Source organism: Nilaparvata lugens, chromosome 1, assembly GCF_014356525.2.
Source record: "Nilaparvata lugens isolate BPH chromosome 1, ASM1435652v1, whole genome shotgun sequence".
Lineage (NCBI taxonomy): Eukaryota > Metazoa > Arthropoda > Insecta > Hemiptera > Delphacidae > Nilaparvata > Nilaparvata lugens.
Window position 1 is genome coordinate 18,235,666 of NC_052504.1, and position 19,326 is coordinate 18,254,991.

Consider the following 19,326-nt stretch of genomic DNA (forward strand, 5'->3'; position numbering starts at 1 on the left):
GCATAGATAAGCTTGAAATATGCGCTTTTGTGCGCGATACATTGTTCGAGGAATTCACGAGACAATCAAATGATAATAATATATGAGGCAGCTGGGAGTTGAACAGGCTATAATTAATCAGGTAAATGAGTCGCTACAAGCTCTACTCCACTGCATTGGTGAACAGAAAGCACAATTACTCTCTCATTTCTGGAAGCAACTGATTTCCAATACCAATAAAAGCCTTATTATTGGCTAGTTTCACTGATAAAACATCAGGCAATCTAACTACGATTAAACTTACTCATAATTTGAACAAACTCGATTGTGATAGCTTTCCTGATGCTGTACGAAGGCAATTTTCTTCACCCACCTACAATATTCACCATTCACAGCCTGGAATAAGTTACAGCTTGAAACTAGATTGGAGTGTTGTGTAAATAAATGCTTCGCTGGAACACAAACGACGATAAATATTTGAAAGCCGGCTCAGCGTAATTATTCAGTTTCGAGTTAGCAGTTGATAACAATGTAGACGTGTTATTACAACATGCAACAATGGTACAGTCGCTCGCTTCCATTTCCATTGAGAGTTCCCGAAAACGGATTATATTGCTCAAATCACGATTAAAATCTGTATTGATCACCTGCAATCATGCGAGAGCTGTAAGTGAACCGGCCTAGAAGAGGGATTTATTTTCAAATAAACGAGTAATCAGTATAGATTTGTTCTTTTGTAGAACTTCATCATCATCAATTATTGGATAAATGGCATTCAGATTATGCAATGGTGATTACAAGAATATCTTCAATATAGAAAATACAATATCTTGTGGGCATGAAAAATACATATCTTGTGAGCTCTATGGATTATATAACATTGCGGAAACATTTTTCCTCTCACCAGCTCTAAGATGTTCGAAATACTTTCTACTTTGCGGATGTTTGATGCGTGATTGTTGATGAGATTGCGTGAGATTGATGAGATTTCAACACGATATTTCCCTGTTTCATAGTTTCTAGACCTAACGAACCGGCCGGAGACATCACAGCTTAGTTAGTTAGCTCTTGTTTTCGTTTTAGTATGATCGGAAACCGACTTGTGAGCACAAAACATTCTGCATAGGCATAACAAGCCGCCATAACATTGAGTCTACCTTTCATGAAAAACATCATTAGCAACCTCCTGTCATTGTCACCAACAAACCCATCTTATTTAGAATCATTTTACGTCTCACTATCGTCTGTGAGACGATTCATCATCTAAATTTCCTACTGCATATTCCATTTTTCTGTCAGTTGACCGATTTCTTATAATTAATTTATTGTTAGAAAAGTTGTAATATTGTAAATATGGGGACGATATGAAGGTACCTCCTTGAGAGACATTTACAAGTCCGTTGTCCCTGGAAACAATGTCTTTAGCACTTTCAATGGAGAAAATAATAGATGACATGAATAAATCTTCACAATATACTGTACTTTCTTAATGGCCCTTCTCATTAGTTTGAAAGTTGTAGGCTATTCATGAGCGAGGTCTACTGTTCGCAGAACTACTAGTATATTTACAAACTAACTGTTGACGATTGGCTGACGATTCATCAAAAGCAACATAGTTGAGCTATCATCAACTGGAATTCATCCAACATCATCTACGAATTCCTATCATCTGTAATTCAGTGAATAAAACAGAAATCGCTCGAAAGAATCGGACCATTGTGAAAATTTCAACATCAAGTTTCTCAGCGATGATAATTTTTTCCATCAAACTTTTGAAGATTGACATTGTTTGAGAGTTAGGAGTCCAAATGACCAGCGGCAGAAATGCGTCTCCAGACAAAGGAGGGATGACAAAAATTACGTAACTTCTTGTCAGATACAGAAGTTAGCAAAAGGTTGTGCGAACGTGACGAAACGATACAAAGCCAATTGTATTTGTTAGTCAGGAGAGACGTCGAATAAAGAGAAAAGAGGAAGAGAAAATCGAAATAGAAAAACGAGCAGAGCGGGATAAAGGAACTGTTCCCAATCTATGAGGCTCCTTCACCTTTTTAGAACAACGCCTCTTTCCTGTTCCGCTCTCGTTCCCTCCTGATCACAACTCACTCAGTGCCTCTCCCTCCCTCCTACTTCCCCTTCACAACACCCCGCTACTTTGCATCTGCGGATGTTTTCACAGACCGATCTCCTCCGGCAAGAACGCGAAAATTTCTGCACACCTTGTATTCTCTTGCTGACAGAATTTCGATAATCAAAGCTGTCGTTTCGAGAAAATCTCTTTCAAGGAAGCGCCTCTCCTTCCCACCAAGCTGCTTAGTGGAATATCACCAGCCAATGCCAATTACGTTTTATCTGTTCACTTTTATACTTGGCCTAATGTTTAGATAAATAAAAGCTGAAAATACACGTGAGTATGCAAATTTGAAGTGATGGCTCAGATTGAGTTGGGATAAAATGATGATAAAATTGATTGAAATGGTTGAGAAACTGATTGGTTTAAATGGTATCAGGTTCAGCTCTTCAATGAATCGAAAATATTTCAAAACATTTTGTACCTCAAAAACTCAAGGAAAAATTTTCACTTTTTGTGTAGTTGAGAAGTAGATATTATGTTAATTATGCATATTAGATAAAAAGACTAAGAAATTGTCAGAGACCACAGATTCTATTTATAGTTAGAAAGACCGATTTCGGTTTCGATTGACAATGGTGTAACAACCGAAGCCGGTCTTTCTAACTATAAATAAAATCTGTGGTTTTTGACAATTTCTTAGTCTTTTTATTTAATCAAGGAGAAATTTTGGGAATGCACATATCAAGAGTTATCCTGAATCTACAGGAAAACATAAAATATGTTATCTGCATTGTAATTCTACAGACTGATCTGTCAAGAGAGTTAAGGAGATGAATGTTCCAATGTGTCAATTTCAATGAGGCTTATTGTTCCAAAGGAAAATTGGTTTGGTTACTATAGACCTACATATGCAGTATTTCTGCATTGCTGCGTAATTTATGGATTTCGATAAAGTCCAAAGTAACGACGATGAAGTTCTTATCTATAGGTCATGTTAGTACCACATAAGTACTATAGGTAATACATAAGTTTACCTCAGTTTATTAAAATCGTTTTGTTCATATACGAATTATAAGTGTGTTTCTGGTTTATTTTCTTATGATGGGACTCCCATATAGGCCTTTGCCTCTGGAGTACATAATTATTTCCTTTCAGATGTTTATGTGTGTAGAAGTGATATTTTGTTTTTCTTTTTCACGACATTAGCTATGTACGGACTTTTGTATCACTTGACTATTCAGACAGTGTAATTAATATTATTTTATATAATTTTGTTTTTTGTTCTTTTGTACACATCTTAATGGAAATAAAAATTATTATTATATTAAATTCTTTAGAAGGTTTTGGAGAATTTATATTTCGTCTGGTTTATAATTTTTGAAATTTTCCACTGAAAAGTAATTTTCTTATCATTTGTCATTCTTGCTTTTTTTTTATTATTCGTCATTTTTTGTTTGTAAGATTTCTTTTTATAAGTGTATTTTTCATTTTTTTTGTTATATTTTCTATAATAAAATCCCTTCTTCTGGGGGTACCAGGACGAAGGAAAAAGGAAAAAAAGTATTGCAATCGTCAGAAAAAAATTGATAGTTAGTATCAATGAAATTGATATTGAAATTGAAATTTTTATTCACAACACTGACATGTTTTGCAATGCAATTATTATAAAGAAACAGTATCATGATGGAAAAAGAAGAAAAGAACTTCAGTAGCTTAACAGCTGTGGTTGAAGTTCTACACTATTGTTATTGAACATAATAATATGAACGAGACAGTCACTTGATTTTGGTAACTAAAAAAAAAAGAATAAGTCTTTGTCAATTTCAAACAAACAGAATTAGAGCAATAGTGAAAAACACAAAAGAAATAATAATAAAATCTGAAAAAACAAATAAAATACAATTTCCTGAAGTACCTAAACATCTATACAATAAATATATAACATAAAAAGAATAAATAAAAAAAATGAATAAATAAATAATCAATCCATAGTTAGACGGAGAGATTTTGCATGACCTTTTTCCCAAGTATCTCTACATCAATTTTTCTCTGCTTCTCTCCTTTTTCCACATTTTCACTCTTCTTCCCCTCACACTACTACATCCTGACACTCAACAACTCTTGACTATAACATCTGCTCCACATTCCAACACATGGATGCCTCCTCTTGGCTGGCGGTTTATGAAATTAAGCAGCAAATGGAAGTCTACTCTGACAGGTGCGCTTCTTTGTCAGGCGGCAAACTTTCCGACTCCAAAGTTTATTCTCGTAAATGAATTCGCGCGCATCAAACATATAAGTAGGTTAGAAAGTTCGGACGAATGGCTTTGATGGCATTATAATTGACAATAAATTCTAAAACAACGAATTTCATTCTTGCAAGTTCTAATAGAGTTGTCAGAAAGTAACATGTTCTTACATGACTTGAAGGTTATGATTATTTCTTCTTTTAATTGCTTTAATGTCAATCAATTTCATGTCAAGTAGGTAGGTGTACGAACCCTGATATTTCTAGAGTTGTCTTTTAGTCAGTACTGGTGAATATGTTCTATATTTCAAATTTACGTCATCATTCATAACCTCCTAAACAAAATCTCAGAGATATTACACATTATTTCAGAAAAATCGTAGAAATAAGAGATTATCAGTTCTTATCGCAGAACTTTACTCGTCTTTTCACCCTTTCAATATATTCCTGACTTCAAATGAATTTTGTCAAAAAATGTTTTTCCAAAATTAATTTTATTTCTCCAATATCCGGTTTTATGAATATGAAACACTGAATTTCTCTCTTATTCTACAACTGGAAATAGCAGTTTTTTGTAATCTCATAAATCATCTGCAATAATGCAGGAAAACCAATTCAATAATGAACAGGAATGGGAGAGAAATTGCTTAAGGCTATGTTACTCATCATATCATGCAATACTTCTGTCAGAATATTAATAAAATTTTTCCTTCAATATTATCACTTCTCCATATCAAAAAAGAGTTTTGGTTTTTATTCACTGGAAAAAAGAAAATAACAAAAAAATACTACCACTGATGTTCTATTTCTGCTTGGGGCGAGGCATGATGAACATCAATCAATAACTGGATCCTACATCTTGTACATGAAATGAAGCTTGCTATATAAATACAAGCCACCACCAGTCCCTAAAAAAATACTCCACGTGCAGGCATCTAGGAAAATACAATTCTCCTGAAATGAATGAGTTTCAATGGAAATGAGCAGGAAGGGACGGAAGAAAAACTACGCATGAATTAGGCTGCACCCCAAGGGAGAATGGAACATACAGGCTCCTTTACATGAGAGGAAAAATGCCTCACTGACAGAATCGAAACGAGAAAAGCGTGAAAATTCCACTTTAGTTGTGCAGATAGAGCTGGGAGATGAGTTGAGCTAGCAGCAACGGAATTCCGTGAATAGCTAACACACATCATCGGTCGTGGCTAAGTTACAACCTCATTACTCAGCGACCATTACTCTGAATGCAGCAAAGAATGTGTTCAATGTAACTAGAATATAGCAGGAGTCTAATGTAAACTCAAGGGCACACAACGAATACAATAGGGCTGCATGAGAAAATGAGGGACATTGCTTTATTGCTCCAAGCGGAAAAATTTCTAATGGGCTGTTCGTGAAAAAATCCTGGAGACGAAAATGGAAGACTGATGTGAACAATTTGATATGTGATGTTCAATTCTCAAACACTACAGTGGAATCCTCATTGTAATGAATCAATAACTTTGAGGATCACATTATTTTCAATTGAATGAATATTTCTATAATGCTATTATATATGTAAAGTGCATTGATATTAGAATAACTTGCATATTGAGTCAATTATCTCATTTTATTTAAACATATCAAGTCCAAGAAATTTTTCTGAACTCCCAGACGAATGAATGCTTCAAATTGTTTCCTACTTGATGTGATTAAAACTCTAAAAGAACGATTGCTCAGTTAAAATACCAATAGCCTAGTGGGTTTTAACATTAACTCAAAATAACATTGTCGAGATGAGAAGAAGGAATTCATCGCCATGAAACAGAACAATATTGTTGAAAATGGTGAAACCAAGTAACACATTGAATGATGCACTTTCAATATAGATCAACCAAAAATTGAAGATTCTAAATGCATCTAGAAGAAATTACAATAATTCACTTGGTTTTGATACAAACAGAAATTTACAAAAATAACAATTCCATTATTATGACATAACAGGAGGGAAAAGTGCTATTATTCACCAAAAGTGCTATATTCACCAGCATCTGTAAAATTCGTTCTTCTCCGGCTGGGATATATTATTATTTGTAGCCTTTGATAACTGCCGCTGTGTTGAGCTGCATTCTCGTACAGGCATTTGATCGAGTACGTACTGGAAATTGAGATCAATGGTGCAGAATACACGAAGACTGATGGGCCTGTACAGCCTCGGCATCCACTAGTTTCGTTCACTATGAATCGAGCTTGGCTGTCAGACTTTCTGTACACCAGCCGATATTTTTTAAGGCTAGTGTCACACGAGCGTACAAAGTTGGAGGAGGTGGAGCAGGGTACTGGGGTTCTTTCTAGCCTACCCAGTCCCCGGAACTGAAAAAAACGCACCTTGCCAAAGCGAACTTTGCCGTCTGTTCCACATTGCTGCTTCGTCGATTACACAAAAGAGAAAATATCGCTTGTTTGTGTCCGATAGTTATCTGGCTGGAAAGGGCTGGCTCGTTTACAATTCTGTAAAGGATTCCAACTACTACTTCTCTTTTTGTCCTCTCTGAGGCCTGGTCCCCTCCCACAACACCCCTCCCCTCGCCGCTGCCACCCAATCGATATGAACGGCGAGACATATTGGGTGCTGAACCACTCAAACAGAACACACCAAATAAATTTCCACGTTTGTGCACCTCACTCAAGCGAATTCCTTCTTCAAACACGTTCCAAGCGTTTCTGGTTATTGGTATTGGGATGCAATTTCTCGAAGGCCCCCTCTGACTAGATGGTAACGATTTTCTTCCGAATGTGTCCTCCGAAACTGTAATACATGAATGGATCCACAAGTGCCCACTTGATGTTAATTAGCCCAGTTGAAATAACAATTTATTCAAAATTAATTTCGAGGAGAGTTCCACTGATCAATAATACACGTCACTGAATGAACGATTTTGGAATCTGATTTTGTTCTGATAAAACCTATTAAAGACCTCTCTTGTTATTAAAATTCATGCTGAGTTCACGTTTTTTATGCAGCAATACGTCTCATTAGGAATTATTTGAATAGCTCTGGAAGAAATTTTTTCCAATAAAAGAGATAAAAATTGAATTCATCTGTCATTTGATGTGCTGGAGAGAATATAATTGGATATTACCACTTTATTTCGAATAAACCAGTTATTTCCAAACGACTCAACAATCGTTCCTAAAAGTACAAAGTACACCGTGATACAAATCCTTTTACACCCATTGTTCCAAGAATACTATAGAAGTTGAGTTCGCTTTTGAAATAATTATTAATACTCCATTAAGATAAAATAATATCAGAAATGGGAACACTGAAATATATTTACATTGTGTAGGAAAAGCCTGTTTCAACAACATTAAAAACGAAATTCCATCAGGCATTTAAATTCTGTATCCATTAAAAGTATGTTTTCCTCTTAAAACTCCAAGGCAATTCTAAAAAATGGATTGTAGAATATACGAGGACAATACATGTGGAAGAATTCTACGAAAAAAAGATTTGCAAGAGAGAATGAGATTGTTCTATACGGCTGAATCAGTTTTGCGATCATGTATCTGGCGCTGCTCCATCATTTTTCGCTGCGATTTGATCATGGAAAATAAGGGGATTCGTTTCCAATTCTGAATTCGTTATGATTACACAAGCAATTGAAATAATCTGGATATTGAATCAACATTCGCTGTGAATATGAATTTCGCATTTGAAAAGTGATCAAGCCCAGGTGCAGGTGTACCAACATTCAAATCAGTGAGCCAGATATGAAAATGAATTCGCTCGAAATGGACAATGGAGCGCGGACGAATAAAATGACAGTCGTCGACTGGATAATGTCACTGTCACAGGATAACACATTGCAACAGACAGAAAGGGACACAAACAGAGTGAACAGGAAGAGAAAGAGCCAAAAGAGAGATTAGCTCACACGTTGAATACGCAAAATATTCGGTTCATGAAATAATTTCACCAAAATAGGATCAACCCACCGTTCGTTTTCCCAATTCCCGTTGCAAGCCACCAGAAACCTCTATTATTCACAGCATTAAAATCCCAGCACTGCAAAAAGTTATTTCGAAGAGCTAGTTCATGTATACCAAGTGAAGCGCAGATGGAGCCCCAACATTTCACGAAATTATTAACGCATAAAATACAAACAGCCTAAAACTCCAACTGGGGCCGAGCTTTATTACGTAGCAGCTAGGTCACGTATAGTAGCCTAACATATTTTTTTATATAAAGAACGAAATATAATATGAGCTATACAATATTCACATTGGAGAAATAATTATTTATTCATAATAAATCCTCGTTCCATAGCTGGTTTTTTACTCAAATAAAGCTATCAAATTGCCTCTTCCTGGTCCAGCTGAGCCAAACAATGGATCAACTCTATTCAAATACATATACTATGAAAGAAATACAGCTACAAATAAATGTTTCAATTTCAAGAATATTGCGAAGAACTGACATGAATATGCTTTTACCGTACCTGCATTCAATAACAGCTTAAAATAACCACTACCAATGGTTCTTGGTACTCATTCAAGAGTTGATAATGTTGATAATATGAATTGTTCCAATTTTCCAGTTCTGGAATACCAATAACAACTATGTATTTTATGTATAAACTTTCACAAGCTCCACATGGAACAGAAACATCACTTCTACTGTACTATTTCAAATAAAAAAAAAAACAGTATATTTCATGAGGAGAAGAGTTTTCACTTCAAATTACTATTTTTATGATCTGAAGAAATTTTGAAAATTTACAATTGACGATTGAATGCAGAATGTCATTTCAGAGTCGCTTCGTGTCATTCGAAAAGCTTGTAGATTACTAAGTATTCACAGAATTTGAGAGATGCCAATCATATCACAGAAGCCCCGTCGAATTGATTCAGGAATGGCTTTTCTGAGTACCTATCAATACATACAGTGTTGTGTTAGCAGTTACTGCTTTGCTTCAGTAGCATGATCGACGCCATTGATAATACTACACCATACGTCTCAGATAACCTCATAGTTTATGGATTTAATTAGCAGATGGCAGGTGCGAGCATTAGTTGAGATGGCAATTCTGATCACAAATCGCGAGTTGAATTGGAGCGTGTAGATATATATTCGGTGGAGTTGGAACATAATGTGTGGTTGAGGAAATAGGGAGACGGAGTAAGACAGGTTGCTCAGGTCTCTTAATCTCTGTAATATCCGTCGAATTGAGAGAGGGTTCGGTTTCCGCGAAGATTCTTCTCATGTTCGACTACTATTGCCGCGTTCCTACGCCGCACTCCCTAACCTAACAAGTCAATTTTCCGTAACCGCGATTGAAACAGGAGAGATTAACCTCCAATTCCTACTTCTGCTGAAGCACAATACCGCAGAGAGCTCTCATACTAATACCGGCGGATTAAATCCGCTCCGTTCTGGGTTGATTCAGGTCGTCGCCCACTTCGAGATCGGATTAGGCACGATGAGACAGAATCAACAACAGGGTTCACTCGAATGTGTCTCACGGCTTCAGGGATCAGCACTACGACAGGCATCATTTCTCCAATAAGCGCCCGGATTAGCAACGAATTGCCTGATCTTGAAATATTGAAATAGCGATTAAATTCTGAAGAAGTGAAAGGTGTTAAATCTGACTGAAATGAGAACTGTTCATTTTCACTTTCAAGGGTGATCTAATCTTTGTAATTAATCTCGCGTCGTATAAAACGTGTACCTTGAATAAAACAATTAATAATATAAGAAACTGAATAGCTCCTATCATATCTTGGATAGACAGCTACTAATAATATGTATTCATTATATTATTCTACAAATAAGTAATTAATTGAATGAATGCACTTCTATTTTCTGTCAATAAATTCAAATCAAATTCGATATTGCATAGAATAGAAAACGTGGCTCTAAACATGGCGACTTCAAACAGGGTTTACTGTTTGTGAAAGATATTGCCAATTAGTTACTTGAGAGTAATATTTATCTGTTGAAGAATTCTAACTGGAAAAGGGGCTTAAACATTTCATCCCGAAACAACAAAATATACTGTTTTTAGTGAGATATCTATCCATATCCATATCTATCCATAATAAAGCACTAGAATATTGTCTAAAAGCATCACGAATTTATTTAAAAGTTACAAAAATATTTCAACACCTATGACACTGAAGATGACACCATATCATATTTTAGTGTTTTATTATTAGAAAAAGTCAAAGACTTTTTTTTGCTGGTGGTGCTTGAAAAAATGTTTAGTTTTTAGTTCTCGGTAGTCAATTTTATTTTATTTTCTTGTAATATTTGTTGATTTATCAACCTTGATTTGTTGCATTGTTGAATTCTGGCAATAAAGAATTGATAGAATTGAAAGAATTGAATATTTCGTCCAATAACGAATAATTTTCATTTCACTTCATCTCAGAACAAAAGTTTATTTTTTCGCTTTATGTTATGTGGAGAGGAAGCAGTTTTGAAATGTATGAAGTTTTAACTTTCCGATTATAACGAATCATTTCGATTATATTCATCAACTATTTCCAAAGCTCATATTGTCAACATGATTCAGTCTTGAGTCCTCAAATCCCAATGAACGTGATTTCCATCTCATAGTTACGACTCCTCAAGAGATAAGACGCGAGATCATACATGAAAACCATTAGTGAGATCAGACTACAACAAAATGCTATCAATTCGTGCAGTATATTTGCCTTGCAGAACTGCAAGTATGCATATTAATTACTGCGGCATTAATCTGAAGCCATTAATTTGGAATAACATTCGCCTGTGAACGGCTATGTTATCTCTGGGCCCTGTGGGTGTGCGAGTGTGTGTCTACATAATAACAGTTAACACGAGCAAGATTCCCAGTCTCAACATCTTCGGGTAAACAAATGAAATCTCGCGATCCATTAGACAACATCATTAGAGCAGACATGAACACATTAGGCAAGCGTGCTCCGTTCAACGTAGTCGAGTCCCCTCTATCGCGTGTTTCACATGCTGTGAATACATTTTTGACTCCGCTGAACTCGTCTACTGACTCAGGATGACTCGATTCATCTATCTGCATACCGTAACAAGGATTCAAATGACTCTACACACTCAACCACTGACTCTGGATGACTCGATTCATCTATCTGCATCCCGTAACAAGGATTCAAATGACGCTCCATCCACACGCTCCATCACCACCACCTTTACCACATACTCCTAGTATTCAGCACTCAAGCTTCAACAATCACCAGTACACGTCGTTTAATGCCATACTCGAACAATGTTTGTAATGAGGTGATTCAATTCCTCCAAGCAAACCCGATATCTGAATGATATTCGAGCATGAACTGAATGCGAACCAATACCAATAACTCTGACTCTTCAAGTTACTATGCAAATCGAAATACATTATACATCTAAACTCATTAATGTACTCGTGCTATGTTTTTTGTCATGCATAAATGATATAATCGTGCCAAGATTTATTATCATGCATGAATGGATGGATTCGAATTTTATTTCCGCCTATACCAGTTATCTTGCAGACACAATAATTATTCCGGCAATTACAATCGAAGAGCCTTTCATGCTAACAATATTCTTAGAGTCCTACCACCCAAAACCATAATACAGAAACTGAAGTCATCATAATGTAGATGTTCAATGAGTGAGTGATCAAGCTCAGGGAATGAAATATCAATTATGTATGAAATATGAGATTTCAATCGTACTGGAAAATACAGATCAGGCTAACGTAATGAAAAATAGAAACATTATTCAACAAAGTTCGGTTGAAATTAAATTCTTACTCAGTAAGTAAATAATTGCATCTGCAGATGAATATTCTGTCAAAAATAAATAGGATAGAGTAGAATGGAATGACTTCTTTTTGATGACGTAGAGAAGTTTGGACACTCTACCACTTAACCACGAAAATAAAGATGGAAGCAAAAATAATGGCCGAAGTGTTCGAAAGCAACAACTATATTAAATTCTAATACTGGATTAACTTACAATAATATAATTCCTAGGAGAATCAGGAAAATTTGAAGTTCAGGCACATCAAGGAAGAGGACCTTGAAGAATTTTCCAGATGATTGGTTCCTCACTGAGACGCCAAATTGAGAGAGAGCAGAGGAATCCAAAGATGTCTCAACCAGCAGACAGGGAAAGAGCAGCTATTATCAGTGCGCATGCCCCGTACAGAGACAATAATCATCATTTTGCCCTCTAATGGTTTCTGGCTGAAGGAGAAGGATAAACGTCGCGTTCACAAAGACGTCTTTTGATCGCTCAAAACAAGTCGCTGCTTCTGCCCTGCCACTTAGCTATCACTCTTTTATCTTTGACATTACTTTATAATACAGGTCACAGTGAAAGAGACGCCCAACATTGTGCACATATTCTTTCAGAACACGAACGACGCGCTCTGTGTGATGAAAAGGAAAGCTCCACTCGTTGAACGTTTCAAATTGTGAAGCATGAAATTGGCCGTCGAGATGAGAGGGGAATGTCGCAATGTATTATTTCATATTAATTTCGTCGCTATAGAATATGCGACAACTATATTAAATTATAAACTTAATCGTATAACAATTTTACTTTCTCAACTAGTGTTTTATTCACTTTTTGGGTAATTGAGAAGTTGATATTGTGGTGATTATTCATATTAAATGAAAAGACTAAGAAATTGTCAAAAACCATCGATTTTATTAAAAGTAGAAAGACCGGTTTCGATTGTTACACCAATTTCAATCTATGATAAACTCCTATTGTTTATCAAAGATTGATAATGGGGTAACAACCGGAACCGGTCTTTTTACTTTTAATAAAATCTGTGGCTTTTGACAATTTCTTAGTCTTTTAATTTATTATTCTATACCATGGGCATTATTTAAAAGTGATACTTTCATTCTCTAAGGACTGGGAAGGTTACTTCACACTGAGGACTAGTAATCCAATTAAATACCATCGGATAGACTAGAGACAACATCACAATAGTAGCGTGAGCAATATAACAACACTTAGATCTTCAATCTCTGTATCACACTGTGTCAATGCTCTACTAGTGTTTGCCATGTTTTAAAGCATGAGCATGGAAGTGCAAATTTTATGAAATAAATTAAATGGTCTAGTATATTGGAAAAATGTTATCTCTGACCAGGCTACTCATTATTTTTGATAATAATGTCAAGTTACATGTTATAATTTTTGTTAAAGTTATGTGTGGAAGTGGAGGACAAATGTCTTCTGTAGCATGGAAGTACTTTTTCTCCGTTAGGGATATTGCAACTCAAGGTTAGACACCTATTGATTCACTCAGAGAAAAACATACCACTTCAGTCCATAAATGCACAAATTACTATAAGCACTCAATCCTACCTCCATTTTTCTTGATCCTTTTAATCTAGACTAGATCTAAAATCAATCGATATTGAAGATTCTCCTTCTTGAATTCGATATTTGTTTATTTTGGTCTTAACTACATATTTGTCTTAAGTCTCCAATATATTTATGTCAGAAAAACATTTAAACTACATTGTCTGAAGGTTGTTAAAAAAATTGTTGATACTAATGATGTACTCACCAGATTAGGCCATCGAATGAGCAGGTAGACTTTAGCCCTTCCAAAGAAACGAAACCTCCTTAAGCGACGCAGTTTTCTGGTGTCGGTCAGACCCAATGGACGATTACTGTAGCTTCCCAGCATGTCTTGATGGCAGTATCATGAGCACTCACTATTCATCGAAAGGTAACAACTTCGTTTCTTGAAAAGTTTCTTATCAAAAAGTCACGATCGAAGCACAACAATTTCAAAATAATTGAAAGTCTGTTAGTAAAATGTTGTCTTTTCAATTATTGAACTGGATGATCATTGTTCCAACACAAGTCGTACTTAGAATTAAAACGTACAGTTCAACAAATTTCTAGGTGGATCTAAAGATTTTCAATTCATAGATTTTTTATTATTAGCGTATGGCTTTTAATGGTGGGGAGACCCAAGGGTAGTTCGACCTCGTCTTATATAGTCCAAAGTTCCCTAATGGGAAACCGGACACTAAGGTTATAGTGAGCACAATACGATAAATTTTAAGGAATGAAATAACAAAGAGCTCTTTCTTCCCTACAGCTTTCCCAGGTTCAAATGTTCTGAAATTTCATGGAAATAATTGACGAAAGTATATCTTTGATACATTATAAAGTGATTCGAACTACCGCTCCCTATGTGATTTCCTCAGTATTTATTCCAACAATTCAAATTGTTTATTCTGAAGTAATACAGAAATGTAATGTAATAATAATGTGGAAACTTCACAAATTATCGATATTGTTCATTGCGATCCGGAAGTTGAATGATTGATCAAAATTGAAGCCAACTGAAGAGCAATTGATTGGAAAGCTTATTGAAGGCGGGTTCGACGAAATTGGATTATCATGCGATTCAAAGACAGATATTAAAAATTGTTTTCAATCCAGCAAGAGATCTTTGTTCCACATACTCTGGAATGCTATACATTTTGCCAAACAAGAGGCAGCGATTTCGAGTTGGAAAAAGTAATAATAGGAAGCCGGGTCGTTATTTGTATCGCGGCAGATAGAGAGAGAGGTCTGGGAGGTCGGAATGAATATAATAATTCCGATCGGATTGAAATGATGAACGAATGAATTTTCTCTGGCTATTGGAATTTCATCGCAATGGAACGTGCTCGTTTCTTTTGTTGGCGTAATGGTCGATTTTTCGAAGTGGTCTGTGTGGAGGGGTGAGGGGTGGAGGTCCAAAGAGTCGAGTTTGGACAGAATGGGACGTGTCATTCCATTGAATGCAACTCCCACCATCGATGTAAGGGTTGCAAAACAGAACAGAATGTGCACCACGCTACTACATACACAATATAGTGATCCAAGGTATTCTCTTTCAATTTTTTCGAGTTTTCTCTCCACAAAAACAGAAAAAACAAAACAAATTGGAAGCTGCGTTGCCAAACACTTCCCTTCTCCACCACTGACATCCAACCACCATCACATATGCTGCCAACAAATTGTTGTGTTGCCTGTGTTTCGACTCACTCACGCGTATTCTCATCAATTTCCTCTCACTTTGCATCGATTCATCTCTCTTGCACTTTCATAACAGCTGACCACTTTGGCCCGGCACTTTTATCCAACATCATTATCACTCGGATAAAAACTCATAGCTCGTGGAATGAGTTGACAAAAATTCATAATCCGCAAAATGTCGAATGATTTTTTCTCTTGTATAATACACGGCATATTTTTCTCTGGGTTTCAATAGAGATAATTATTACAAAGTTGGAATATTTGTATCTTCGTCAATGATTATTATTGATATGCCTTGACTGCTGCCATGGAGTGGCTCAGGTATTTTTCAAGGGTTTTTTTCGAAGGAGGATGCTTGTACATTCATGGACTTGAAATTGTGTGCCGATAAAAGTAGGCCTACGTACGATGATGAAGAATTGGACGAGATGAAGACAGTGAAATACAGCAGAGTGAACGGACAGGAAATTGACCTGAATGAAGGAAAAAGTATAAGCGAATCAAAGTTACAAAGCGAAAAAGTAAGCTTGATAAAAGAGCTTGAAAGATGTAACTACGGAATCGATTTCAAAAATATGAAAATAGTTGCACAAACAGTTAGTGAGAAAGAAGAAGCATGGAAGCGATAGAAAAGTTGAGTTAATTTCAGGGTTGATCAAGTTCAGGGATTTCTAAAATACATCAGTTCAAGTTATTCACACTTCAATAATTATCAAACTTCATCATATCTTATTATCTCTGAATATTATAGATAATCTAATAGAATAATTTATAACTGGAGATGAGCAATTATTAAAAAAATAAAAATAACATCTATTGCATTTTAGGGAGCAATGTAATAAATTTTCATTGATACTTAATCCCAATTTTAAAGATCAAACCAAGGTATCTAGAATAAAATCAGATATATACAATCTATTCGTAAAATAATATCATAGTACCCTTTTTTGAAAAGTTTTTAGCATTAAATAACAGATTAAAAACACAAAAAAGGGTACTATGATATTACTTCACAAATAATAAATGAGTAGCCCTGAAAATTTACATATTAAGATTATACAATCTATTCTAGGTACAGTACATTGGATCAAACAATTCAAGCTCAATGTTAAACTGCGACTTCCCTTTATGAGGAAGTTCTCGGGAAATAGCTAAACAATGTTTCAGTTATCGATAAATTCTTCTACAATGTTTAATATTGTTTATTCTATTAAATAATATTCTGTGTTAAATGCTGTTGAACCTTTCTGGTCTACAATGAACTCAATTTGTACGAATATGATTGCCAAATGCAGATCCCTAGGAAGTACACAACGAGAAATAAAAGCATCCAGCACACAATAGATACAAAAGGCAGTCACTTGTTTGGATGTTGTGTTTCTCGATAGCATTCAATAGCGAAAATATGAAATGATAATGAAACACGAAAGAGCTCATGCATGACAACACATTCGGAAGAAGCGGCAGCAGCTGAAGGGACAAACTGTGCATCATGTCCCGGGGATAGAAAAGTGGAGAAGGATGGGGGGGGGGAAGGTCTAAGGAGGAAGGAATAAAAGCACTCGTCTGGAAAAGCAGGACTTGAAGACCGCCAGCCACTCTCCTCTCTCAATTCCATATTCCTTGTCCCTTATTCAATTTTGTCATACGTTCTTCGTCTCCCCCCACTCCTTCCACCAACATTTTCGTCCCTTTTCGGCGTTCCACGACTCGAAAATATGAGAGCAAGCAGAACACCCCGCAGCGATGTTGCGATGCTCCACTCAAACTGCCAGCAAAACATTATTTCCATCTCTGTGCTCTGAGCCACTCGCCCAATCTTTATCTAAGAGGGAATATGACTTTCCGATCCCATCAAGAACAACTTACTATCTCCGCCTCCCCACCCACCTCCAATAACATACATGAATATTCCACACAAATAAAGCTACCACTATTAATTTCAAATATCTTCTCCTCTGTTGACTTTTATTTCGATCAATTCAAGATGGCCTACTCGGTTTTAAGTTTTTTTCCAATCGCTGAGACTAAAAATTTGAAACTTTATGTATCATGTATGAAATGGTCAGCACTGCAACAATTCCATTTAAGGTGGGTCTTCGAACTGCTTAAACTTTCTTGAGTTCTCTTCGATTGAAACTTTGATTTTCTTGATTCCTAGATAAATAGCCTTGAACTCGCTTTAAGTAGCCTAACAATAAATATTTTGGACTCACAATTGAACAAAAATCGTGAAGTGTAAACATAACCTATTTTTGGACAATTTCTATCTAAATTTGGGAAAGGAACAGTTTTGGGCTTTAAGCCTGTTGCTCCTTCCCCAATCATTCATAGTTGAGAATGATATTGTAACCTATGTATCAATGTATAAATAAATAAATAACAACATATTTGTTATATAACTTCCATCATTAATAATCGATTCTTTGAGAAATAAACGTCATCGTGCAATCTAGGACACAGAAAAAGAAGGGATTCTCAAAAAAATATTTTATCCAGATTTGAAAATTAGAAGATTGGATATGATTTACTTGTATAGTAGATATTGTGAAAAACCTAGGATTCGAATAAAATAGAAATGCCAAAAATATAATAAGGTGTGGCTCATTATAATTTTCATTTTCAAGGAATTGAGGCGATAAATGTTTTTCTCTTTTCTTATCCTTATCAATTTGATAGTAATTGAAAATACTATTTATTTGGTTGGACCAACCATCTTAGGAGTGGATCATTACCTAGTGACCAGTAAGTTATTACTTTTCAAATGACATCTTTTCAAAGGGATTTTAAAATAATCATATCAGTTTTCTAAAATCTGACAGATAATAATGGAGTTTGATATGTTCTTGAGACTTATTTGTTCATAATTTGAGATGATATATGAAATTCAATTGGAGTTTGGAATAAGAAGTTTGGAAATAGGTGGAATTTTATTGGATCTGGTGAAAATGTTTCTCATGAAACTTGGAATTTTGGAATAAATATTAAAGTAATACTTTGTATATTCAACAAATGAATGAAATGTGAATGCCTAAGCAAGTTTCAATGAAATTATTCAGAATTAGTATGACTCGTACATTTTAAAGCTTCTGCCTTATTCACTTCAAACTACTGAATAATTCACAGCAATTCCTTTGGAGATTCAATTTTACTTTGTCTTTCACAATGTTCCAAGAACTCACAAGTTGAGCATCTGTCTTTCAGAATCATAAATTTGGCGGGAATATTACTGGAAATCAGCTGGAACGTAGTATTTTCATTTCAATATGAAAGTCATTTCCAGCCAAGTGAGTTTACTCCGATCACATTGCAGGTATATGGAAAGTAAGTCTTCAAATAAATTAATACAGTATTCATGAACGTTCTATTTATCATGCATGCTTCATAATTTCCATTTCTGACAAGACGAACGGGTTACTGGGTGGAGTATTCTACTCTGATTCAACTTTCCTCTTTCTATTCTAAGATACTTCAAAACAGAAAAAGAACTCCCATTACTGTTTAAACGAGTAGTTCTGTGAACAGTAGACCTCACGCAGTATTCTCATCCAGAAGTACCTGATTGAAACTATAGACCTTAATGGAAATACAGCAATAGACTGGCTTCTCCACACATCTGTGTAATCACTTGTCAGCTGATATATGATGAATAATTCTATAATCTGATTTTTACTCTAATATTAACGTATGGAGGAGGCTCCTTTTTCCTTTTATATTATCCTTGAAATGGAAAATTTTCAGAAACCTTGTATATACGTCGACGCGCAATTAAAAAAGGAACATATCTGTCAAATTTCATGAAAATCTATTACCGCGTTTCGCCGTAAATGCGCAATATATAAACATATAAACATTTAAACATTAAGAGAAATGCCAAACCGTCGACTTGAATCTTAGACCTCACTTCGCTCGGTCAATGAATGAGTCAACCGTTGCGTATAACCCTTCAATCATTGATTAAGAATGATCATTTCTTAT

At 35.4% G+C, this 19,326-nt stretch overlaps 1 protein-coding gene across 18 annotated transcripts in view; it reads right to left on the reverse strand.

The window, feature by feature from the left end:
- Positions 1-19,326, reverse strand: part of LOC111052229 (disks large 1 tumor suppressor protein) — a 748,988-nt gene that overhangs the window by 201,954 nt on the left and 527,708 nt on the right. Inside the window, exon 1 of one of the 18 annotated variants that reach the window (XM_039432580.1) lies at positions 13,877-14,050. The exons of the other annotated variants lie outside the window; for them this stretch is intronic. Coding sequence (XP_039288514.1) covers positions 13,877-13,999 — 123 coding nt within the window. The 5' untranslated portion in view covers positions 14,000-14,050. Of the gene's footprint in view, positions 1-13,876; positions 14,051-19,326 lie in introns of those variants that run through there. 18 annotated transcript variants of the gene reach the window in all.